Raw genomic sequence first — 19,776 nt, 5'->3', positions numbered from 1 at the left:
TACCATGAATTTATACCTTCATTCAGCTAACTACTCTAATTTATCATCAAAAGAAAGTAGCTCTTAATGGAATATATATTACTATACATTTTGGTTTTAAAGCCTAAGTCTACAAAACTGTAACCTTTACCATTTTGACTATGTCAGGAGAATCCTGAAATATACAACGTTAAGTTACAAAGGATCTTAAAATATAACTATTGAAAGAATTTGTGCTACAATATTTACCTCTACCAAGTGTCTTGAATCAGCTCATGGCAACAAATAGAAGGCGAACTTCCTCTAAACACTGAGACTTGCCAGTCATGTTTAAAAGTTAACATATTAACTAAAAGTTTCCAAAAAACAACTGATCAAATGTTTTGTTTTTAAATTTCACTCTAATAGACAAATAAGCAGTTTAAAATATCTGAGAGTTCTGTACATTTTAACATAAATATTATGACTCTATGGTTTAAGTGGAACCAAAGGCTATGCTTTCAAAAAAAAAAATCACATATAAACTAGCTCATTAGATTTACAATGAAGATAACAACACATCAGAATAACACAACACATATAAATCAACGTAAATGCCTTACAGGAGTGTTACATAGTGTGTCAAAATGTATGCTGAGTATTTCCAACATATTCCCTAACGTTTTCAACAGTATTGAAGTAAAGGTCCATTTAGGTGGAACACCTGATTGTATAAACCTGTCCGAACTACTCAGAGAGAGTAACAATAAATCTTTAGTTCCTTGACCTGAGGCCTAACACAGAAAGATGGGTTAAGCATTTTGAAAAAGATTTCTGCAAGATGCATTCTGTGTTTTTGTTCTTTGACAGGCCACCATTAGGATAGAATTGACAGAAACTTAAGAATCAGTTACAGAATATCAAGGATGCTGAGGTTGAAAAATTTATGTAATATCACTTGCTTTATCTGGCTCACGTAGAGCATCACATTCTGTACACATTTTAAAAAACAAGATTTCAAGGGTCTCAGGATTCACCCTTTATAACAAAAGGGTTTGGGAAGAAACCTAACTATGTCTACTTTCTTAAAAGAGGAGTATGAAAGAGAAGAGATATTGCTTCCTCAGATCTTCATGACTGGACATGAATGTATTTCATATGTTATCATTTATCTGAATGTGTTTTCAGTTGATAATTAGTTTGGTGTTATAGAAATAGTGCTTTCGAAGCAGACACAGGCAGTGTAACCACAATATGGAAGAAGCACAAAGCCTAGCATGTAGTAGGCACTCAATAAATGATGAATGAATGGCTATCATTTCCTCAAGACAGACTACATCATAAACAACTTAAGCCACTTGTGAATCTAGAAGAGTTAAATAAAATACAGCTTCAAATTCTAATTACAGAACTTAATTTTCAATGCCAATACAATTAACAAGCTTTGGGACTGGTAAAAAATCTAATGTGAGAGTAGTTGCTGCCTAGGGTAAGAACATGAAATAGGTAGATAACAAAGACCCTTACTTTTTTTTCTTTTCATATTTCTTTTTTTCCACCCTTTATTTTTTTCAATAATGTTTCCTCATAGTTCCAACCAAACTTCTTTGCTTTCACACACACTGTGAAAAGCTGATATATAAAGAATCTGTTCCTCTCATCATTTTATTTTCTGGTCAAGTCATTATATAATTAGTGGAAAACAAAAGCTAAACACACACACACACACACACACACAAGCTAGCTCTAGGGGAAAACATTTCTACTGATAAGTCTTGTACTTTAACCTCGCTTTTATTTTTTATACCAAAGGCACTTTTGATTTTGGCATTATCAAATGACAGAGGACCTTCCCATTCAAAATATTACCTCTCATTTGACAATAAACAAGATTTCCCAATGCTTCAGGATACTAGAATTAGGTCTTGTGTGTGTTTGTGTGTGTGTGTGTATTCAAGATTTGAAGAGGAAACTTTTCAGGTTACAAAATATTAAAGGATAGCAAAATATGTGTTTTCAGTAAACACATATCAAGATAAATTAAATAGTGGGAAAAATTAAGATGAAATTAACTGAATGAATTTAGTCACTTAATTTTTGTTTTACTTAACTTTTGTTTACGTAACTTTTTACTTATTTTTTTAAACTTATGGAAATTTGCTAGCAAACATAAAAGTAGAAAGAATTTTGTGTCACCTTTTTCCTTGCCCACACATCCCCAGCCTTTATTTTTTTTTTTTGGTCTGGAGTATTTAAAAAACAAATCCCAGATATCATATCTGGCTAATCATTTTTAAATAAAATGATTGGCCCATATGAAGGCCATTAGTAGCCAATGAAGATAAAATACCTTTGTATTTCCTACCAATTTTACTTTGGGGACCTAGGCTTTATTAATGATTTCTTAGACTGACACATGCAACTGAGGCATAAAAGCTTATACCTATGGCCTCACTGCTGATCACCATGAAGAGTCCACACTGGTCTATGAAGACTGATCGGGACTCAAACACAAGTAAAAGTGTTTTTATTTTAGATTATATACATACTGATTTTCCTCTTTTAAGTAATCCTTAATAACATTAGTTTGATAAAATAATCTAAATTGAATTAAAATTGAACAGCTAGATTATATAATCAATTAAATTCTACTTCAACACCCATTATTAATAGATTCAAGCCTGCTAGTATGTTACTGCTCATAATAATGGTGGGTAGAGGTTAGGCTCTGTTGTCCTAGTTGTTCTGGGAGTTAGCTTTTTTTTTCCCCCTCAAGTCTCAGAAGCTATTCCCCATAACTAAGTAGGTCACTCTATACCCACAAGTTGAATGTTGGACATACTGACCTTACATTAAGAGTTTGTCTAGATAGAGTGTAAATCATTAATTTACTAAGTATTTTTCTACTAAGTTGGTTTCAGTGGTTACACAAATGTCTCTATATACATCCTTATATAGTCATGGTATTTACTTCCGAATCAATATTAACCCAAGTATGGTTTCTCCATCCCCAACTTACCATACACCACAGTAACTAGGATGACATATCAACTAGTGTAGGCAATAAATTCTTTAAAAATTCCTAGTTCACAAAACTGTATTTAAAAAATCTGTTACTTCTACTCATTGCCATTGAGCACTCCTCTCCCAGAGCTATTAATATCATAGAAATAAGAAAATATTATGTGTGGGATGAAAATTCGAGAATTTTGGCAAAAAAATTTGTTTTAATTAAAAAAGCAGTATTTTAAAGTTTTGTATGATCAATAAAGAAAGAAGAAGAGAAAGATAAGGGTGGAAAACTAAAAAAAAAAAAAAAAAAAAAAAAGAAAAGAGTTCATGACCAAATGGGGAAGGAGTAGAATTTATTTAAATTAAGATATCATCTGACTTTTCGTTTGATACTAACATCTTTGTAATCCTAACCCTGTATATATGAGCTAATTCAAGCACATAAACATATAAATGTTTAATTATAATTTAAAACCATCTTTATTCCAAATTACAAAAAAAATTCATAAATAAAACTTCACTGAATTAACTTTATAAAGAATAGCAGACCTTATGCCAGTGAATTCTCAAATTTAAATTTAAAAAAGTGAGCGCGGAACAGAACCTGTGAGTACCTGTGCCTTAAAAACCAAGAGGTTCATACAGCTGAAGAGAGACTAAAATAACCTCGTGCTATAACAAGAATAGCAACACCAAGATTAAAAAGCCAGATTTACATTAAGCAGATACCTTCTATGTTTGCTTTGAAAGTTACCTTGGGAGAATGTAAGCAAAGTCACTACTAAGAGTTATAAAGGCAACTGCATTTACTTTAGAATGTGTACACCTATCATGCAAATTCCTTTTATGGTGTTTATTCATAGGAGTCTCCTGAGAATTCTGAATTCTTTAAGTAGCCCACAAAGTTCACATAGATCTCTTTTTATAATGGTGGATTTTGGATTGACCCACTTACCTTTAGTGTATAAGAATTCCAATAAAGATGGGTTAACAGAGACTCATTCTAACAAGGTTCCTAGTAAAATAAAGTAGGGACAAGCAAAGAGACAAGGGACATTTAGAAAATAAATAATCTTGGGTGATAGTCCTTAATTGGGAGGGAAGAGGTCAGATATAGCAGAGTGATGGACAAAAAAAAAAAAAAAAGACTTTGTCTTTAGAGAAAACTTAATGAATTAGGAAACTGCAAACATTTAAATTTCTTTAGTTACTTTTACTATGTTTATGAAATTCATCCCCATTTAATGCAGATCTTTTTTTTTTTTTAAGATTTTTTTATTTATTTGAGAGAGAGAGAATGAGAGAGAGCACATGAGAGGGGGGAGGGTCAGAGGGAGAAGCAGACTCCCTGCTCAGCAGGGAGCCCGATGTGGGACTCGATCCCGGGACTCCAGGATCATGATCTGAGCCGAAGGCAGTCACTTAACCAACTGAGCCACCCAGGCACCCCTTAATGCAGATCTTAAATGTCTTATGCAACAAGTAACATTTTTGCTAATTCTGAGATTATCTGAACTGCTATCTTTCAGAAATATTCTCTTGAGACAAAACAAATTTTCTTTGGCCAGAATGACTTAATTGGCTTACAGCAAACCTATCACTAAGATCTGTACTTCCAGTAAAGATTTTGCAAGTATAGCTGACTTTCTTGGTGTTGCAATAATGAATCCCTGTCTGTTTAGAGTTATTTTTACTACTCCCAGGGAGTAGACTATTCTAACTTTCACTTCTTAGTTTCTGTGATTAAAAAAATAAGTTGAAAAAATAAGGCCAAATTCTGTCAAATATCTAACTTTTGACTATTAAAAATATAACTGATTGTATATGAGAAAGCCTGAGTACGCTCATTTTATTTCTTCAACCTTGACACACACAGTCCTTTAGTTCTTTTGTTTTTAACTCCAACTACCTCACTATACTAAATTAAAAATAAGTAATCTAAAATAATAATCTTTGGAAAAAAAAAAAAAGCAAAGCCTAGGGCAAAGTCACCCATAAATCAAAGTTGAAGAAAGAATTAAACCTACAAAAACACATTTTACAGTAAAAGGTTATGAGAGGGTCTCAAAAACAGATACATGCAAATAACCCAGAATAATCTCCAGAAATTCTAGTAAGATAAAAGTCTAAAAACCAAAGGACACCAGTAATTATTTCATTTTTTAGATATCCAGGAACAACATTAAAGCATTAATATCTGTTAAGATTCCTACTATGAAATCTGATTAATGAAAATGGATCTTGTGTATGTGTAAATATACATTTACCCTCCAATCAAAGCAAATGTCTTTTAAACACTTTTAATGTTAGTATTCACCTCTCAGAAGAAAGAATTATCAACATAAGCGTCACTAAACGTCTAAGAGATGCATTTTTAGCAAAGGTAGTTATCACTTTTCATGAAGCAATAAAAATGGCAATTTCTACCTGCAGAGAGCACATACAGAATAATCACAACTTTTAATACCTGCCAGGATCATATTGTATGGGTCTAAATTAAGAAACCTCAATAAGAGACAGTCCATGACCTCTAATGTGGCAAACAGATAAGCATCTAACTTCTAAACTTTCGATTTGCTGTTCTCAACCGTAACTCCTGACTCTACTCCCACCACCCTGCACCCACAGTGATGTCAGTCTCCTGCCAGGCCCCTGCTGCAAGTGCATGTACTCAGAGCACAAGAAATATAGGCTTTGCTGCTACCTGGAGGGAAAGTTCACATATGAGACACTGCCTTACATTTCTGTTTTGTGTCAAAAGTAGCATGTCTGTTTTCTACCACTTTTCCCTATTATTTCCTTTTGTCCTCACACTAACCCCAGAGTTTGGCAATTTTAGTATTATTCCCACTTCAAAGACCCTGAGATGGGAAAATAGAGCTTCTCTATCTGATCCAGTTAGTGAATGGCAGGACCCGGAGCCTTCCCCACATCACCTCTAGCTTCAACGTTCTCTCAACCCAGTGTTTTCACAATTTCAAAATTTCAACTAATAATCTAGGCAAATAACCTACAGCATCCCCTTCCATATCACTTGTACAGAGATCACCGCTTCTATAAATTCCTAAGCAGTGTTGGGATATGCCAAAGAAATGTTTAAGATGAAAGCATCTTAGGTCACCCCCCAAATTTTAACGTGTCTTAGCATTATTTCATCAGTAATTTCCAACCTCTTCCCTATTATGCCACAAATAGAAAATGATAGTATGTGTACAGCCCACTGCTTAAGACCAGACCTGAACAACCAGGAGTTTCCAGCAGCTCCAAGCCCTGCCCAGCCACTCCAGGGAGTACAAGGAGCCCAGACTCCTCTACCTCCGTGCTGCCGTGCAGAGGCCTGCCAGCTGGCAAACCCTGATTTACACCTCTAAAATTCCTACCATCTATTCCCACTGGGCCAGACAGAAAGGTATAGAAATCAGAGAAGTAAAAAAAAAAAAAAAAAAAAATTACAGCAAAACCTCAAGATCTAACTCTTTACAGAGACAGTGGGGAGTTTCCTTTTGCTAACATTGACTTTGGGACATGCCCACTCAGCACCCCATAGAGGCTGTGGACAAATTATACCCCAGTTCTGCTAGGTATCATGGTAGGAGCTACCTGAAGAGCCAGAATTGCCAAATGAGAATTCGTTTAATACTGCAAATCTACCACCACCAAAATAAAAAACTCTAAAAAACTAACAACTATATAAGATCTTCCCATACATTAAAGAGTATCCTTTGCTTTAACAGCCACATCTTAAAGACTTGAGAGTTTTTCTAGGTATTACTATTTTTTAAATAAGGGAAAACAGAAAACATATCTAAAATCTTACCATCATATTTAAACCAACTTAGTATCTAATACCACACATATTCCATTATCTAAGTAGTTTTTTTTTTAAATCTTTTTTGTCCTTTTTCTGGCTTTTCTTCCCCCTTTTTGCTTTTCTTCCTAGCTCTTGTTTTTTACTAAAGCATTTTTATGTATATCAAATGTACTTGATTTGAGAAAAAAAATCAGTGCTTTAATTAGAGTAAAAAGCACAGGATTAACAGCCCATTAAAATGCACAAGACTAAATGTGAACGTATCTGTTTATTTACAGCTTTTGATGTTTAAAATTTCAAATAAAATGATCTGTCCAATTGCTGTAGCTTTAAAAAATAAATCGTTTTTCCATTCTCTTCTAGAAAAAGCTGCAGCACAAATTAACAAAGAGTAGTGAAAACATAATTACATTTAAAACATAATTTAGGAAACATTATGTACCTCTTTCAGATTAGTAAGCATAATATGTAATTGTTGGTAACAAAAGCCAACAAGAATGAAATACAGACATTTATATCTTATGTTTGCATGCATCTTATAAAGACAACAAAAAACAGTAAGTTTTAAATTTTTACCAGACAGGAATATAAACATATAAATAGGCAAAGCCTCCCTTTATTTTTACCCAAAATTTTTCTTCTATGTTCAGTAAAATATTTTTACTTTTCAAAAGTATGTGACAGCCGTCAGTACAAATCTCTCACTTCTTTAACATGTACTTTTCATTCTATGATACACACAGTTTAGATATTGCGATGCATTTTAAAATGGAACAATTGAATGCCAAACCCAAGTTGCTTCAGTGTAACTAGAGAAGACTTAAAGCTAGCACTGTATCATAGCGAATTGCAGCATACATACTGTATTGCCCCGTGCTAGTCTGATATATGCTAGTCGGTACTGCCATGGTAGCGATGTTAGGTGGCGTTCCTTCTTCCTCTGGTTTTTCTTCTTCAATCTTGGGAACACCAGGCACATCAGAGGAAAGTTCATTCAGTATTTTTCTAAAACATAATTTGACAACAGAAATAATCAAGATAGATGAATGAGATTTAAGACAGAAAAGCTATAATGGAAGAACTGGTTTGATACATAATCATTCTCTCTTTTTGGAAAAGGTATCATTATAGTAGGAAACTTAAATAACTTACCTATAAGAGGGTCTTCGTGAAAGGATTTCTCTACGTTTATGAGAATCAATTACACCTTCTGATTCTGCAGACTCATCTGTCTCTGCAATTGTTGCTACCTACAATACAAGAGTTTCTGAAATGCATCATAAAATATATGATCTCCTTCATTCAAAAAACGGTGCTTAAGGGTCTAGGTGTGCAGCACGAAGCCGGGTGCTGGGAAAGTGCCCAGCAGAACACACTGCACCTGCACTACTGCAGCTCACCCCTGGCTTAGCAGAGGGGGCCAAGACACCCACACTTCAGCTGCAGAGCAGGTATGTGTGGCAGGAATGGTTCGGATAATAAATACCACAGAAAGGCAAATGAAAGTGGTTGGCATGGCAGGTGAAGCTTCACAGGAAAGGACTACCCACATGTAAGATACCTAAGACTTAAGATCCCTACTCTAAACCTACTCTTAGAAATCCAGCGGGGCTTGAGTGAGCTAGTGACAGAGGCAGAAAAAAGCCTCTCAACCTCACTACCCTCTTCACAATACCTCAGCTGACTTGAGCTGGGTCTTCAAACTAGACATTAGATAGGTTCAAAGAGGCAAGCAAGTAACCAAGCCTGATTAAAGTTAGGATTTATAGGACAAGAAGTAGGGTGGGGATTGATGCTGGTTAAGTCTTGAAGGTCAAAATAAGGAATTTCTCCTTAAAAGAAAGATCAGAGTTTTAAGCATGATTTCATTTTTCGAGTCACATAATAATCACAGGATTTCAAGGAAAGTCTGAAAACTAAAATAATGAGTCTCTACATGATGGCTCTCAATATACTATGCCCTTATCATTCAGGGCTTAGGGTAGTTCCGAGTTTATAAAACTCACTTAATATTACAATTACAGGAGAATGTGATTTGGGCAAAATAAAAAGAAAAACTTGTTTGAATGTCAACAATGCAAGCAGGAATATGTACTTCCTGAAGCACACGGTGTACATAGTGTTCACTTACACACAGTTTAGATATTGCAGTGCATTTTAAAATGGAACATAAGACCATGCACTTCTGGTCATGGACACCCTACACATAAGCACAGCCACCAATGAACAGAACTTAGAAAAAACGTTGCAATCAACAATCATATATCAGCACCAAACATTTATCACTTTACACTGGGCTTTCACACACCTCTCATAAACTCATAACAAACCCCCTATGTGAGGTAGGATACTATTTTACCCACTTCAGAAAGGTGAAAGCTGAAGTTCACGCAGACAGATTAAGTGACGACCATTGTTCAACAAGCAGGAATTCTAAGACAAGATCGACTGGCACTTACGTCTACAAAGATAATTAAATCACCTACTTAACAAAATCCAAAAAAGCCTACTGAATATAAGATAATACTTTCGTCCAATAGCAGCCAGAAACATCTAGAGCAGAAATATCTGCACCCCAATAAAAGTCATAATTAAAAAGGAGAATGGAAGGATTTTCTTGTTCTATAATTAGGGTCAGAAAGAGAAACTCTTGGAATCAAGGGTCATGATGGGAAAAAGAGACAATGATAAGAATGATTCTTACTCTTTGGAAAAGATACCTGTGCAGCAAAGTTAACTAAGCTTTCAATGCATGTGGATTTATTACTTCAAATATCAAGTTGCAACCTTATTCTGCAATAAACGGTAGCCAAATATACAAGGGACAAGACTGATTACATGTGCACACCCGTGTTTTCCTCACCAATCTTTTTGTCATCAACTATGTTCAAATAATTTCAACATGTAAAGGATAATAACTGACCTAAAAAAGGAACAGAAATAAATTCAATAACCAAGAAAAGTATGCTTTGAAAAACGCATTCTTACCCCTATCAGAATGGCTAAAATCAACAACAGACAAAACAATAAATGTTTGTGAGGATGTGGAGAAAAAGGAACCCTGGTGCTCTGTTGGTGGGAATGCAAACTAGTGTGGTCACTCTGGAAAACAGTGTGGAGGCTCCTCAAAAACTGGAAAATAGAATTACCCTACAATCCAGCAATCACACTACTCGATATTTACCCAAAGAATATAAAAACACTAGTTAAAGGGATCCATGAACCCTTATGTTTATAGCAGCATTATTACAAGAGCCAAATTGTGGAAGCAGCCCAAGTGTCCATCAAGAGATGAATGGATAAAGATGTGGTCCATACAGACAACGGAATATTACTCAATCATAAAAAGAATGAAACCTTGCCATTTGCAACTACATGGATAGAGCTAGGGAGTATAATAATGGTAAGCTAAATACGCCAGTCAGAGAAAGACAAATACCACATGATTTCACTCATGTAGAATTTATGAAACAAAACAAGCAAAGGGGAAAAAAAATAGAGAGACAAACCAAGAAAGAGACTCTTAACTATGAGAACAACTGATGGTTACCAGAGGGGAGGTAGGTGGGGAGATGGGTGACATAGGTGATGGGGATGAAGGAGTGCACTTGCTGTGATGAGCACCAAGTACTGTATGGAGTGCTGAATCACTATATTGTACACCTGAAACTAATATTACACTGTGTGTTAACTGGAATTAAAATAAAAACTTTAAAAAATTCATACTTAATTTACATCTATTGATGCAAAAAAAATGTTTTAGCTTCAAGAAATGTTAAGGATTTGTGATCAACTCTGATAATAATAAATTTAAAAACATATCTCTGGATCACAACCATAATAATCATGTCTACAAAAACCAAGGTTTTATCTGCGAGAGGCTGGTGATGTAGAAGCATAATACCAAGGTAACAATAATACCCTATGTTTTCTACAAGTTACAGATATTGAATTAAAAATAAACTTCCACTACTTACTAATGTATTTATAAAAACAGTAATCTCTATATGCTGTGTTTATCAGACATCTTCAAAGAATCCTCAAAATATTTTTAAGCACCACTGGAGAGCTTAGGTAAATAAATCTGAGTCTGAGCACAGAGCAACGACTCAAAGAATTACTCATCTGGCAATTACTCATCCTGTAAATTAAGAGCTAACAACAAAACTGCAACTCTCCAGTCAAATCTATGTATCTAGCAGGGCACAATGCACTTCACATGGGAAAAGGAAATTCCTCCAAATTTCTAATAAAAAGACCTAAGCAAAGGAAAAGATGATAAATTAATAAAAGGAAAAAAAAAAAACCAACCCTGAAGAAAGTCAAGAACAAATCACCCAGGAAGGCAGCTGACCTGAACAGTCTGTATCTGTGGTGACTGAATAACCGATGGCTGTGGTGTCTGAATTACTCCCTGGACATGTACAGTCTGGCCCGAAGGTAACTGTACTAGAGTTACAGTGGGGGAGCCTCTTCCGGTGCCTGATCCAGCTACAGAAACCTGCAAAAATGATCACCACTGAGGATTAAGACTGGCTCATTTTCTGTTTTGTTTTGTAAAAGAAATACCATTCACTATTACGACGGGCCATTTTTTCCTTTCTTTCTCCTGCTTCTAAGAAATGACAGGCACACTGGGCTACTTACCATTAGGAGGTGGTTACTGTCCTGGAACAGTCATTCTCTGATGTGATAGATATTAAAGAACCCATGCTCCTCACTTTCGGTTCCCATGCTTCGATGGCTAAGAATGCTCCAAGCACAAAGTTCTAAAGCAGTTAAACTACCTCACTACGACCTCATGACTATTAACAGTGAATCCTTATTTAGGCCAGAGTATAAACTACCCTCTCCAACTTCCTGAGAGAAATTGGAGAGAGAACTTAAATATGGTGAATTATTTTTTAATAAATGAAACGTTCGAAACAGGATATTCTGGTATTACTCCAGATGCAAGCTAATGCCTTGTCTTTTATACTAATGAAAATCACGGTTACTTTTATGCCCCCATAATCACAAAAAAGGCACAGGCCAGAGGAATTCCAAGGACTTCTCATGCCCTTAATGTGTCTAATCCAGAGAAAATGCATGCTTTAGATCTGGGATGTCCCTCTTACAGCTTTCCTCCCCACTACCTCCAGCATCTCAAGAAAGGGCCAAAACCATCCCTTAGCTTGTACAAAGTACAACCATCTCCCAGTACCCCTGAGCGCTTTCAACAGAGATCCCTACCAGCAAAACACAGTACTTCGACCCCCTGGATTCAAAACCTGCCAAGTTTGCTAATTAGTCAACAACGCAATCCTATAGGCAGGCCAGTGTAATCTTAGAAACCTTGCTTCATTTTACTGTTTCACTCACTATTCATTATGACTTACTCAAGAGTCAAAGACTTTGGAAATGAAATAAGTGAAATAAGCTATCAGTTTCTACCATGAATGGTAGTAGAACCACAAGCTCTAAAACAAACTTTGAAGGAAGCCTCTGTATAGAGCCTCACTTTAAGAAACACCAATGATTTCCAATCTACTTATACTTTAAAAAATTATTAAAAACTGGGCTTATAACAAATAATTATAAGATTTACTTATAAGATCATTTCCTTAGAAAGCAAGCTTCTTTGGTAATCCAAAAGTAAAAATCTTTCATCCATACAAGAGAACCTGTGTGATGAGCATTGTACTAGGTGCACTAGGGTAGAAAGTAAAATTGATAAAACTAACACCTAAGAAACAATAGCGCATCAAGCATTATAGAACGAATTGCTCCATTGTACAGGCCATGAAAGTCATGGGAGTACAGAACAGAAAGATCAGAATGAGTCTGAACAATAAGTGCAGGCTTTGTGTAGAAGCCACAGCTTGAGCTAGGCCTGCATAATAGACAGAAAAGGGCAGAGACACCCAACATATATAGCCCAAGGGGCAAGTTCAGCCCACCTGCCCCTGGAGTATTATTGTCTACCTTAGATTTTAGGGGAAAGAAAAAGATTACACCATGGTAAAATACATTTAACAACCAGAAGTTTAAAAAACCCCAAAAACAACAACAACAAAAAACAATGGAAAGATTTATTCTAGAAATGACAAAGCAGGGGCGCCTGGGTGGCTCAGTTGGTTAAGTGACTGCCTTTGGCTCAGGTCATGATCGTGGAGTCCCGGGATCGAGTCCCACATCGGGCTCCCTGCTCGGCAGGGAGTCTGCTTCTCCCTCTGACCCTCCTCCCTCTCATGCTCTCTGTATCTCATTCTCTCTGTCTCAAATAAATAAAATCTTCAAAAAAAAAAAAAAAAAAAAAAGAAATGACAAAGCAGCACAAAAGATAAATCTGTGTGAATAATAAAAAGGCATCCACCTCTTTGTGGACCAATTACCAAAAGGTACTCCTTCTGCCACACAAATAATTCTCAAACTTTTTAGTCTCTCAGGACACCTTTACACTCTTAAAAATTACTGATGACTCAAAGAGCTCTTGTTTATGTGATTTATATCCAGTCGGATGCCGTAAAGATTTAACAATCAGTGTTGGGGAAAGGAGAATCTTGATTTGAAATGTTTGCTGATTTCTGTAATGTGACACTCTAACTATGGCAGATTTCAAGTTACCAACAGACACTGAACACAAAGTTGGAAAAAGATGCAGGCAATTGGCTCTCACAAGCCAGCTCCAGCATACCTGGTTATATGTATCAATATTTACCATATTAGAAATTAAAACTGAAAATTTTTTATACCTTAAAAATAATTCCACTACATGCTAACATAAATAGCATTTTATTAAAAATAATTACATTTTCCAGAACAAAAAAATTAGTGACCAGAGTATCAATGTTTTACTTTTTTATAAATTCTTTTAATGTCTGGTTTAATTGAAATCAGCTAAATTCTCATACCTACTTGTACACTGAATCTGTTGCAATATTTTAGTCGATAACATGAAGGAAATCTGGACCTCACACGGATACATCATTGGCAAATGAAGACTATTACAATAGCTCTTTCCAAAAAACATGGATATTATTCTTTGTTACTACACCCAAACTCAACATGTGGTTGTTTCATAAAGATCAGTTGCAATGTGGAATCTGAAACCGTATGTTATATTAAAATCCATTGACCAGTCCTGCACTTTGAATGGATCCCATGCATGATTCTGTAACATCACACAGTAGTTATTTGGAAAATATTGGTTCCCTGAATTAAAAGCAGATCTCCCAAATGCTGACATAGTTCATGATACTTTATCAGAAAACCTCATTCATTAAAATCAACATCAATCTCATCAGAATACTATAAATACTGAAAAGCTATCAAGCTCACAATGGCAGGTACAGGATTTCCAAAATTAAAAAACTCTCTAAAAGCTTCAATTTTATCATAGACAATAAACACTGTCAATTGTTTTCCTTGATGTGACAAGCTTACTTCATTTGCTTTTAAGAAAATGTTTTCCAAACACTCAAGTTTGAATAGCCATAGTTTGGCTATTGGCTATCCTTTATAGAAAACTGATGTCCTGTGGAAAAAAACCCAGCTAGTTCATTTCACCACTCAAACAATTACACAAGTGTTTTTCTTCAAGAACACTTTACTACACAGCAGAAATGCTTTCAGTAAACATACCAATTTCATAACACAGAATATGAAAACAACATGTACTCAAGGGCCAAGGTTTGATACAATTGGTAATATTCACCGCTTCATCGGGGTATTTTAAATGAAACTTTTTTTTTTTAACTGCAAGTGAATGGCAGTGTAGAATACAATCATTACTAGTATAGTCTGATGCCACTGACTTGATTCATACTAAGGCACCAACAGCTTCACTCCCCCACCCTCTTCTGTTTTTAACCATCAGTGTAAATATCATTACAATGAAAAAGGAAAATAAATCTTAGCATTATTATGAAAACAGTTAGTCCTCCCAAACCTCCTGAAAGTCTCCTCAGAGTCTCCCCTAGGGTCCTGCACACCACATTTTGAAAACTGCTGCTCTATCCGAATGTAGCCCTCAGGCCCCGGCTCACAGCGTAAAGAACGGAACATTGAAGCAGGTTGTGATTTCAACCACAGCACTGCAGCACAGCCAGAACCACCACATCCAAAACCCTGACAGAGCTCGTGAGTCAGAGACTGAGTGAAATATAATATGAATTATACCCAAGAGCACTCCCGGTATTCCAGACTGGACCTGTGGATTGGGATGGTGGATAGTGCCCACATTCATCTTCTGTGCGGAAGTACCCCAGCTTGAAAGACATTAGATATTCTGAAGAACTGAACAACTCAAGAAAGATCTGTGAGGTTTTGGGCGCCTGGGTGGCTGAGTTGGTTAAGCAACTGCCTTCAGCTTGGGTCATGATCCTGGAGTCCCAGGATTGAGTCCCACACTGGGCTCCCTGCTCAGCGGGTTCTGACCCTCCCCCCTCATGTGCTCTCTCTCTCTCTCAAATAAATAAAATCTTAAAAAAAAAAAAAAAAGATCTGTGAGGTTTTGATAAATACAAATCATGCTTTAAGTTGCCTTAATTACCTTTCAAGTATAATTTTCAGGATTTAAAATTATTAAATAATCACTCTATCAAAATGGCTTAGTGTCAAGAATACCTGCTGTGGAAAAGGAGCTGGAGCCACTAATACAAAACTGTACTTCCAGCACTCTGGAGATAAGTTGTAGGAATTCTATAACTACAGTGAAACTTCTCTATGTCCAAACTCTGGGCAGTGCAAAAGCTCATGAGACAACTCTTTTGTTAAACTGTGGAAAGACAGGCTGAGAACCTGCATAAATCACATACTCTAGGGGTGCCTGGGTGGCTCAGTCGTTAAGCGTCTGCCTTCAGCTCAGGTCATGATCCCAGGGTCCTGGGATCGAGCCCTGCATCGGGTTCCCTGCTCCGCGGGAAGCCTGCTTCTCCCTCTCCCACTCCCCCTGCTTGTGTTCCCTCTCTCGCTGTGTCTCTGTCAAATAAATAAAAAAAATATTTTTTAAAAAATCACATACTCTAGAGAATTCAGATGTATCCTTAAAAAACAAAACAAAAACCCTTATATAGAGAGACATCCTATATCCAGACATTCTATTCTCACTGGTTTTGCCAAAGCTGGTGACTAGTATTAAAGCCCATCACTGTATTGGTAGAGTTAACAAGATGAACTTCACTGTTACTCATTAAAAAAAAAAAAAATTCATGAGGCTCCCTACCTTTAGCATCTCAGTATTATTATATTATTATACTGAGCACATGGGCCACAACGGAATCTATGGCATCCTTGAAGGAGGGTACCGTACACACATGGCATAGAAGGAACACTGGCAATGATTCAAGAACATGCGTGGAGGCTCCAAAGTCAAAAGTGGGTAAAGAAAGAAGCATCTTTTTGTTTTGTGTAAGGTGGCAGATTCAGTTTTAGGTAGGCTAGATTGAAAGCAATGGTAGGGTAACTAGGTGGAAACGTTAATAAGCAAGGAGAATTATGTGACTGATGCTTTAGAGCTAGGAAACAAAGATCTGAGAAATACTAAGAAAGAGCAATCTATTAAGAGTATTATAATTACTTTATTCCTAATGTGGAAATAGAATTCTAAAGCAGCTCTGGAAAAAGAAGAGAATAGTTTTTCCTAAAAGACGCTAGTATAGGGACACAAACAAAAATATGCATACTGCAGGCAGAAATAAAGAAATATTTCTGGGGCTCCTGGGTAGCTCAGTTGGTTAGGCGTCTGCCTTCGACTCGGGTCGTGACCCCAGGGTCCTGGGATCGAGCCCCATGTCAGGCTCCCTGCTTAGCAGGGAGCCTGCTTCTCCCCCTCCTCCCCGCTCGTGCTCTCTCTTTCTCACTATCTGTGTTGCTATCTCAGTCTCTCTCTCAAATAAATAAATAAATAAAATCTTAAAAAAAATAAACATTTCTTATAAACATCAAATATTCATTCAAGACTTAATATGCAAAAAAATCACAAAAACTGGTCATACTTATGAATTAACTCATTCTTTCATTCTCTCAACAAATACTTATCAGGAGCCTGCTGTGTGGGCCAGTCTAGACAGTAGGGACATAGCAATGAACAAGAAAAGTTTCTGCTCTCCTCAAGAAGGAGACAGAAAACAGATAAAGACAAATACATCATTTTTGTTGGTGTTAAATTCTCAAAAGAAAAATGAAGCAAGGTAAGGAATCAGAGTTACAAGGCAGGGGTAGTGTGGAAGGAGGCTCATCAAAATATACCTGTTGTGGAAAGCTTCTCAGAGAAGGGAACGTTTGCATAAAAAGCCTAAATGAAGAGAAGGAGAAGGCCAGAGGAAGATCTATGAGTATATTCATCACTCTCTAACAATCATGTAGGCAGCTGCTCAAAAAAATAAAGTGGGTATATTTTGTATTTTTTAATTTTTATACCTCTTTTTATGAGGCTCTAAAAGGGTGTAGAATGAACTCATAGTAGACATAATTTACCTTTTCTTCCAGATCCCCTGAATAATCCTCTTCTACAGGACGCCTGAAACATAGATTATGCTGATGCCACCACATCCACCGACAAGCCCACTACAGCAGTAGTTAATCTGAAGTTAAGATGATGCAACTGACAGCCTTACTTGGCTTTGCAATTAAAAAAAAATCCTTATAATGACACTTGTAACTGGGAAAACGTCACAATGTTGTAACACAGCACTTGATGAGCACCTAGCAGACTCCCTCCAGTCTGTAGCTAGGTTCCCTTATGATGGGGTTTATGATGTCACAGTAGAGCTGCAAATGTCACAGAGCTACTGGGCCTGCATTCAAGCGGGTTAATAAAGGGTGAAAAAAAAATGTGAATTCACAATATAGCAGATTTTGCTATCAATTCTGCTCCTGAGAAGTAAAATCTCTACCTTGCCTATTTTAATTTTAAGGACTACAATTAAAATCCACTAATGCTCTAAGCAAGAAGTTGGAAAACTACCTTGATTTCTGTGTATTAAGACAAGATTCTTAAAAGAGCCTGTTTCTGTTCTTCTGTGAGAAAAAAAGTGTGTACAGAATATTTCAAATATTTTATGGTTGAAAATAGGAAAATAATGAAAGCGAACACTTGAATAAAGATGCAAAATATTTCATTTTTTTAAAGTTGTGCTTAATTTCATTAAAGACAACACAAAATGAAAAATGTAGAAAGTGAACACTTGAATAAAGATGTAAAATATTTCATTTTATTTTTTTAAAGTTGTGCTTAATTACACTAAAGACAACACAAAATGAAAAATGTAGAGTTGGTTTCATTTTACTGTCTTTCTTTTCCATTGAGTTTTTTTTTTTTTTTTAGGTTTGGCTAACAGATTGCAAAATTCAATGCAGTTAAATTTTACTTAATTTTATGGGCGCCTGGGTGGCTCAGTTGGCTAAGCGCCTGCCTTCCGGTCAGGTCCTGGGATCAAGTGTCATGTCAGGCACCCCACTCAGCGGGGAGTTTGCTTCTCCCTCTCTCCCTCTGCCCTCCACCTGCTCACGCTCTCTCGCTCTCTCTCTCAAATAAATTAAAAAAAATTTTTTTACTTAATTTTACATTGAGAATTTCAGTTGAAAATATTTATTGATAAGAGTTAACCACATAAGACTCATATTTTTATATCTATTAAGTTAAAATTCTAAAGAGAACTACATGGGAATGCTGTTGCCTCACGTTTTTTGTATGTGTAGAGCATAAACAAATACCGTCTGAAATCTATAAATAAAATAAGAAGGGGAAGTGGTATTGTGGTTTGTGACTGGCTTTTCTGGTATTGTAAGTGTAAATGGCTGAATATTAAGTCTTTTTAAAAAAAATTCTCCTCTTGCGGGGCACCTGAGTGGCTCAGTTGGTTAAGCATCTGCCTTCGGCTCAGGTCGTGATCCTGGGGTCCTGGGATCAAGCCCCACATTGGGCTCCCTGCTCAGCGGGGAGTCTGCTGCTCCCTCTCCCTCTGCCTCTGCCCCTCCCCTCGCTCATGCTCTCTCTCTCTCTCATTCTCTCTCCCAAATAAATAAAATCTTAAAAAAAATTCTCCAGAAAGCAAAGCAACTATCAAAATTATATCATTCTTAATTATACAGTCTATTTTCATTATATTTCCAATAAGCAGTGATGATCTTTTGAGGACAAATTAAAATTAGGGGTTCTTTATCCTTTGAAAAACAAATGCTTTAGCTGATTTGTTTTTCCTACCTAATCTGTATAGTATCTTTAGTTTCCTATTTGTAGCAGTTGGAACATCATTTTATATTCTAACCAATATGTGTTTCATTTATATTTTTAAAGTACTATGAAAATGAATATTATCTTTGTAGAAGTTAAAATTTTTTTAACTCCAGAACTTTTAAATATCAATCCTATATTTGGTTTCAGAAGACTGAAACCAAAACTGGTCATAATTACTAGACAAATGCAAGTAATAAGTGCACATAATGAAATTTCAGTGAGATCCTGAGCCCAAAAGGGCATATACCCAACAGATATCTTATAAGAACAAACAGTAAATATTAAAACTACTCTTAACAATAATGTAGATAATTTCCAATAATCAATAAGAAATGTATATGCCAAAAGCCAGAAACTACAAAATGAATGCCTAAAACCACTTATTAGCCAAGCTTCATGTTAATCTTTATTTCCGAGCAAAAAACTCTATATAAGAATGTCTATGAAGCAAACTTCAATTCACTTGAATTATGTTATTTCTCCTACCAATAACTTTGTGTAAGTCCTTAAAAGTACTGAACTGGCAAAAACAAAAACACCAAAAAAACCTTAAGAATTATAATAATAGGGGCACCTGGCTGGCTCATGTGGAAGAATGTGCAATTCCTCGCCTTGGGGTCGTGGATTTGAGGCTCACACTGGGTGTAGAAAGTACTTAAAAAATAAATAAACTTCGGGCGCCTGGGTGGCTCAGTTGGTTAAGCGACTGCCTTCGGCTCAGGTCATAGTCCTGGAGTCCCTGGATCGAGTCCCGCATCGAGTCCCGCATCGGGCT

At 36.2% G+C, this 19,776-nt stretch overlaps 1 protein-coding gene across 26 annotated transcripts in view; it reads right to left on the bottom strand.

The window, feature by feature from the left end:
* The window catches only part of CREM (cAMP responsive element modulator), a 73,461-nt gene that overhangs the window by 23,135 nt on the left and 30,550 nt on the right, over positions 1-19,776 (bottom strand). For 16 of the 26 annotated variants that reach the window (XM_035029566.1, XM_035029570.1, XM_035029574.1 and 13 more), the window contains 3 exons: positions 11,136-11,282; positions 7,934-8,031; positions 7,644-7,786 (listed from right to left, as the gene is read on the bottom strand). In XM_035029566.1, coding sequence (XP_034885457.1) covers positions 7,644-7,786; positions 7,934-8,031; positions 11,136-11,282 — 388 coding nt within the window. Of the gene's footprint in view, positions 1-7,643; positions 7,787-7,933; positions 8,032-11,135; positions 11,283-17,239; positions 17,404-19,776 lie in introns of those variants that run through there. The other 10 variants (XM_035029575.1, XM_035029576.1, XM_035029585.1 and 7 more) reach the window with 4 other exon arrangements.

Source organism: Mirounga leonina, unplaced genomic scaffold (genome assembly GCF_011800145.1).
Source record: "Mirounga leonina isolate KUSES-001 unplaced genomic scaffold, KU_Mleo_1.0 Mir_260, whole genome shotgun sequence".
NCBI lineage: Eukaryota > Metazoa > Chordata > Mammalia > Carnivora > Phocidae > Mirounga > Mirounga leonina.
Note: the sequence above shows the minus strand (reverse complement) of the source record. Positions and strands in the feature narration are given on the sequence as shown.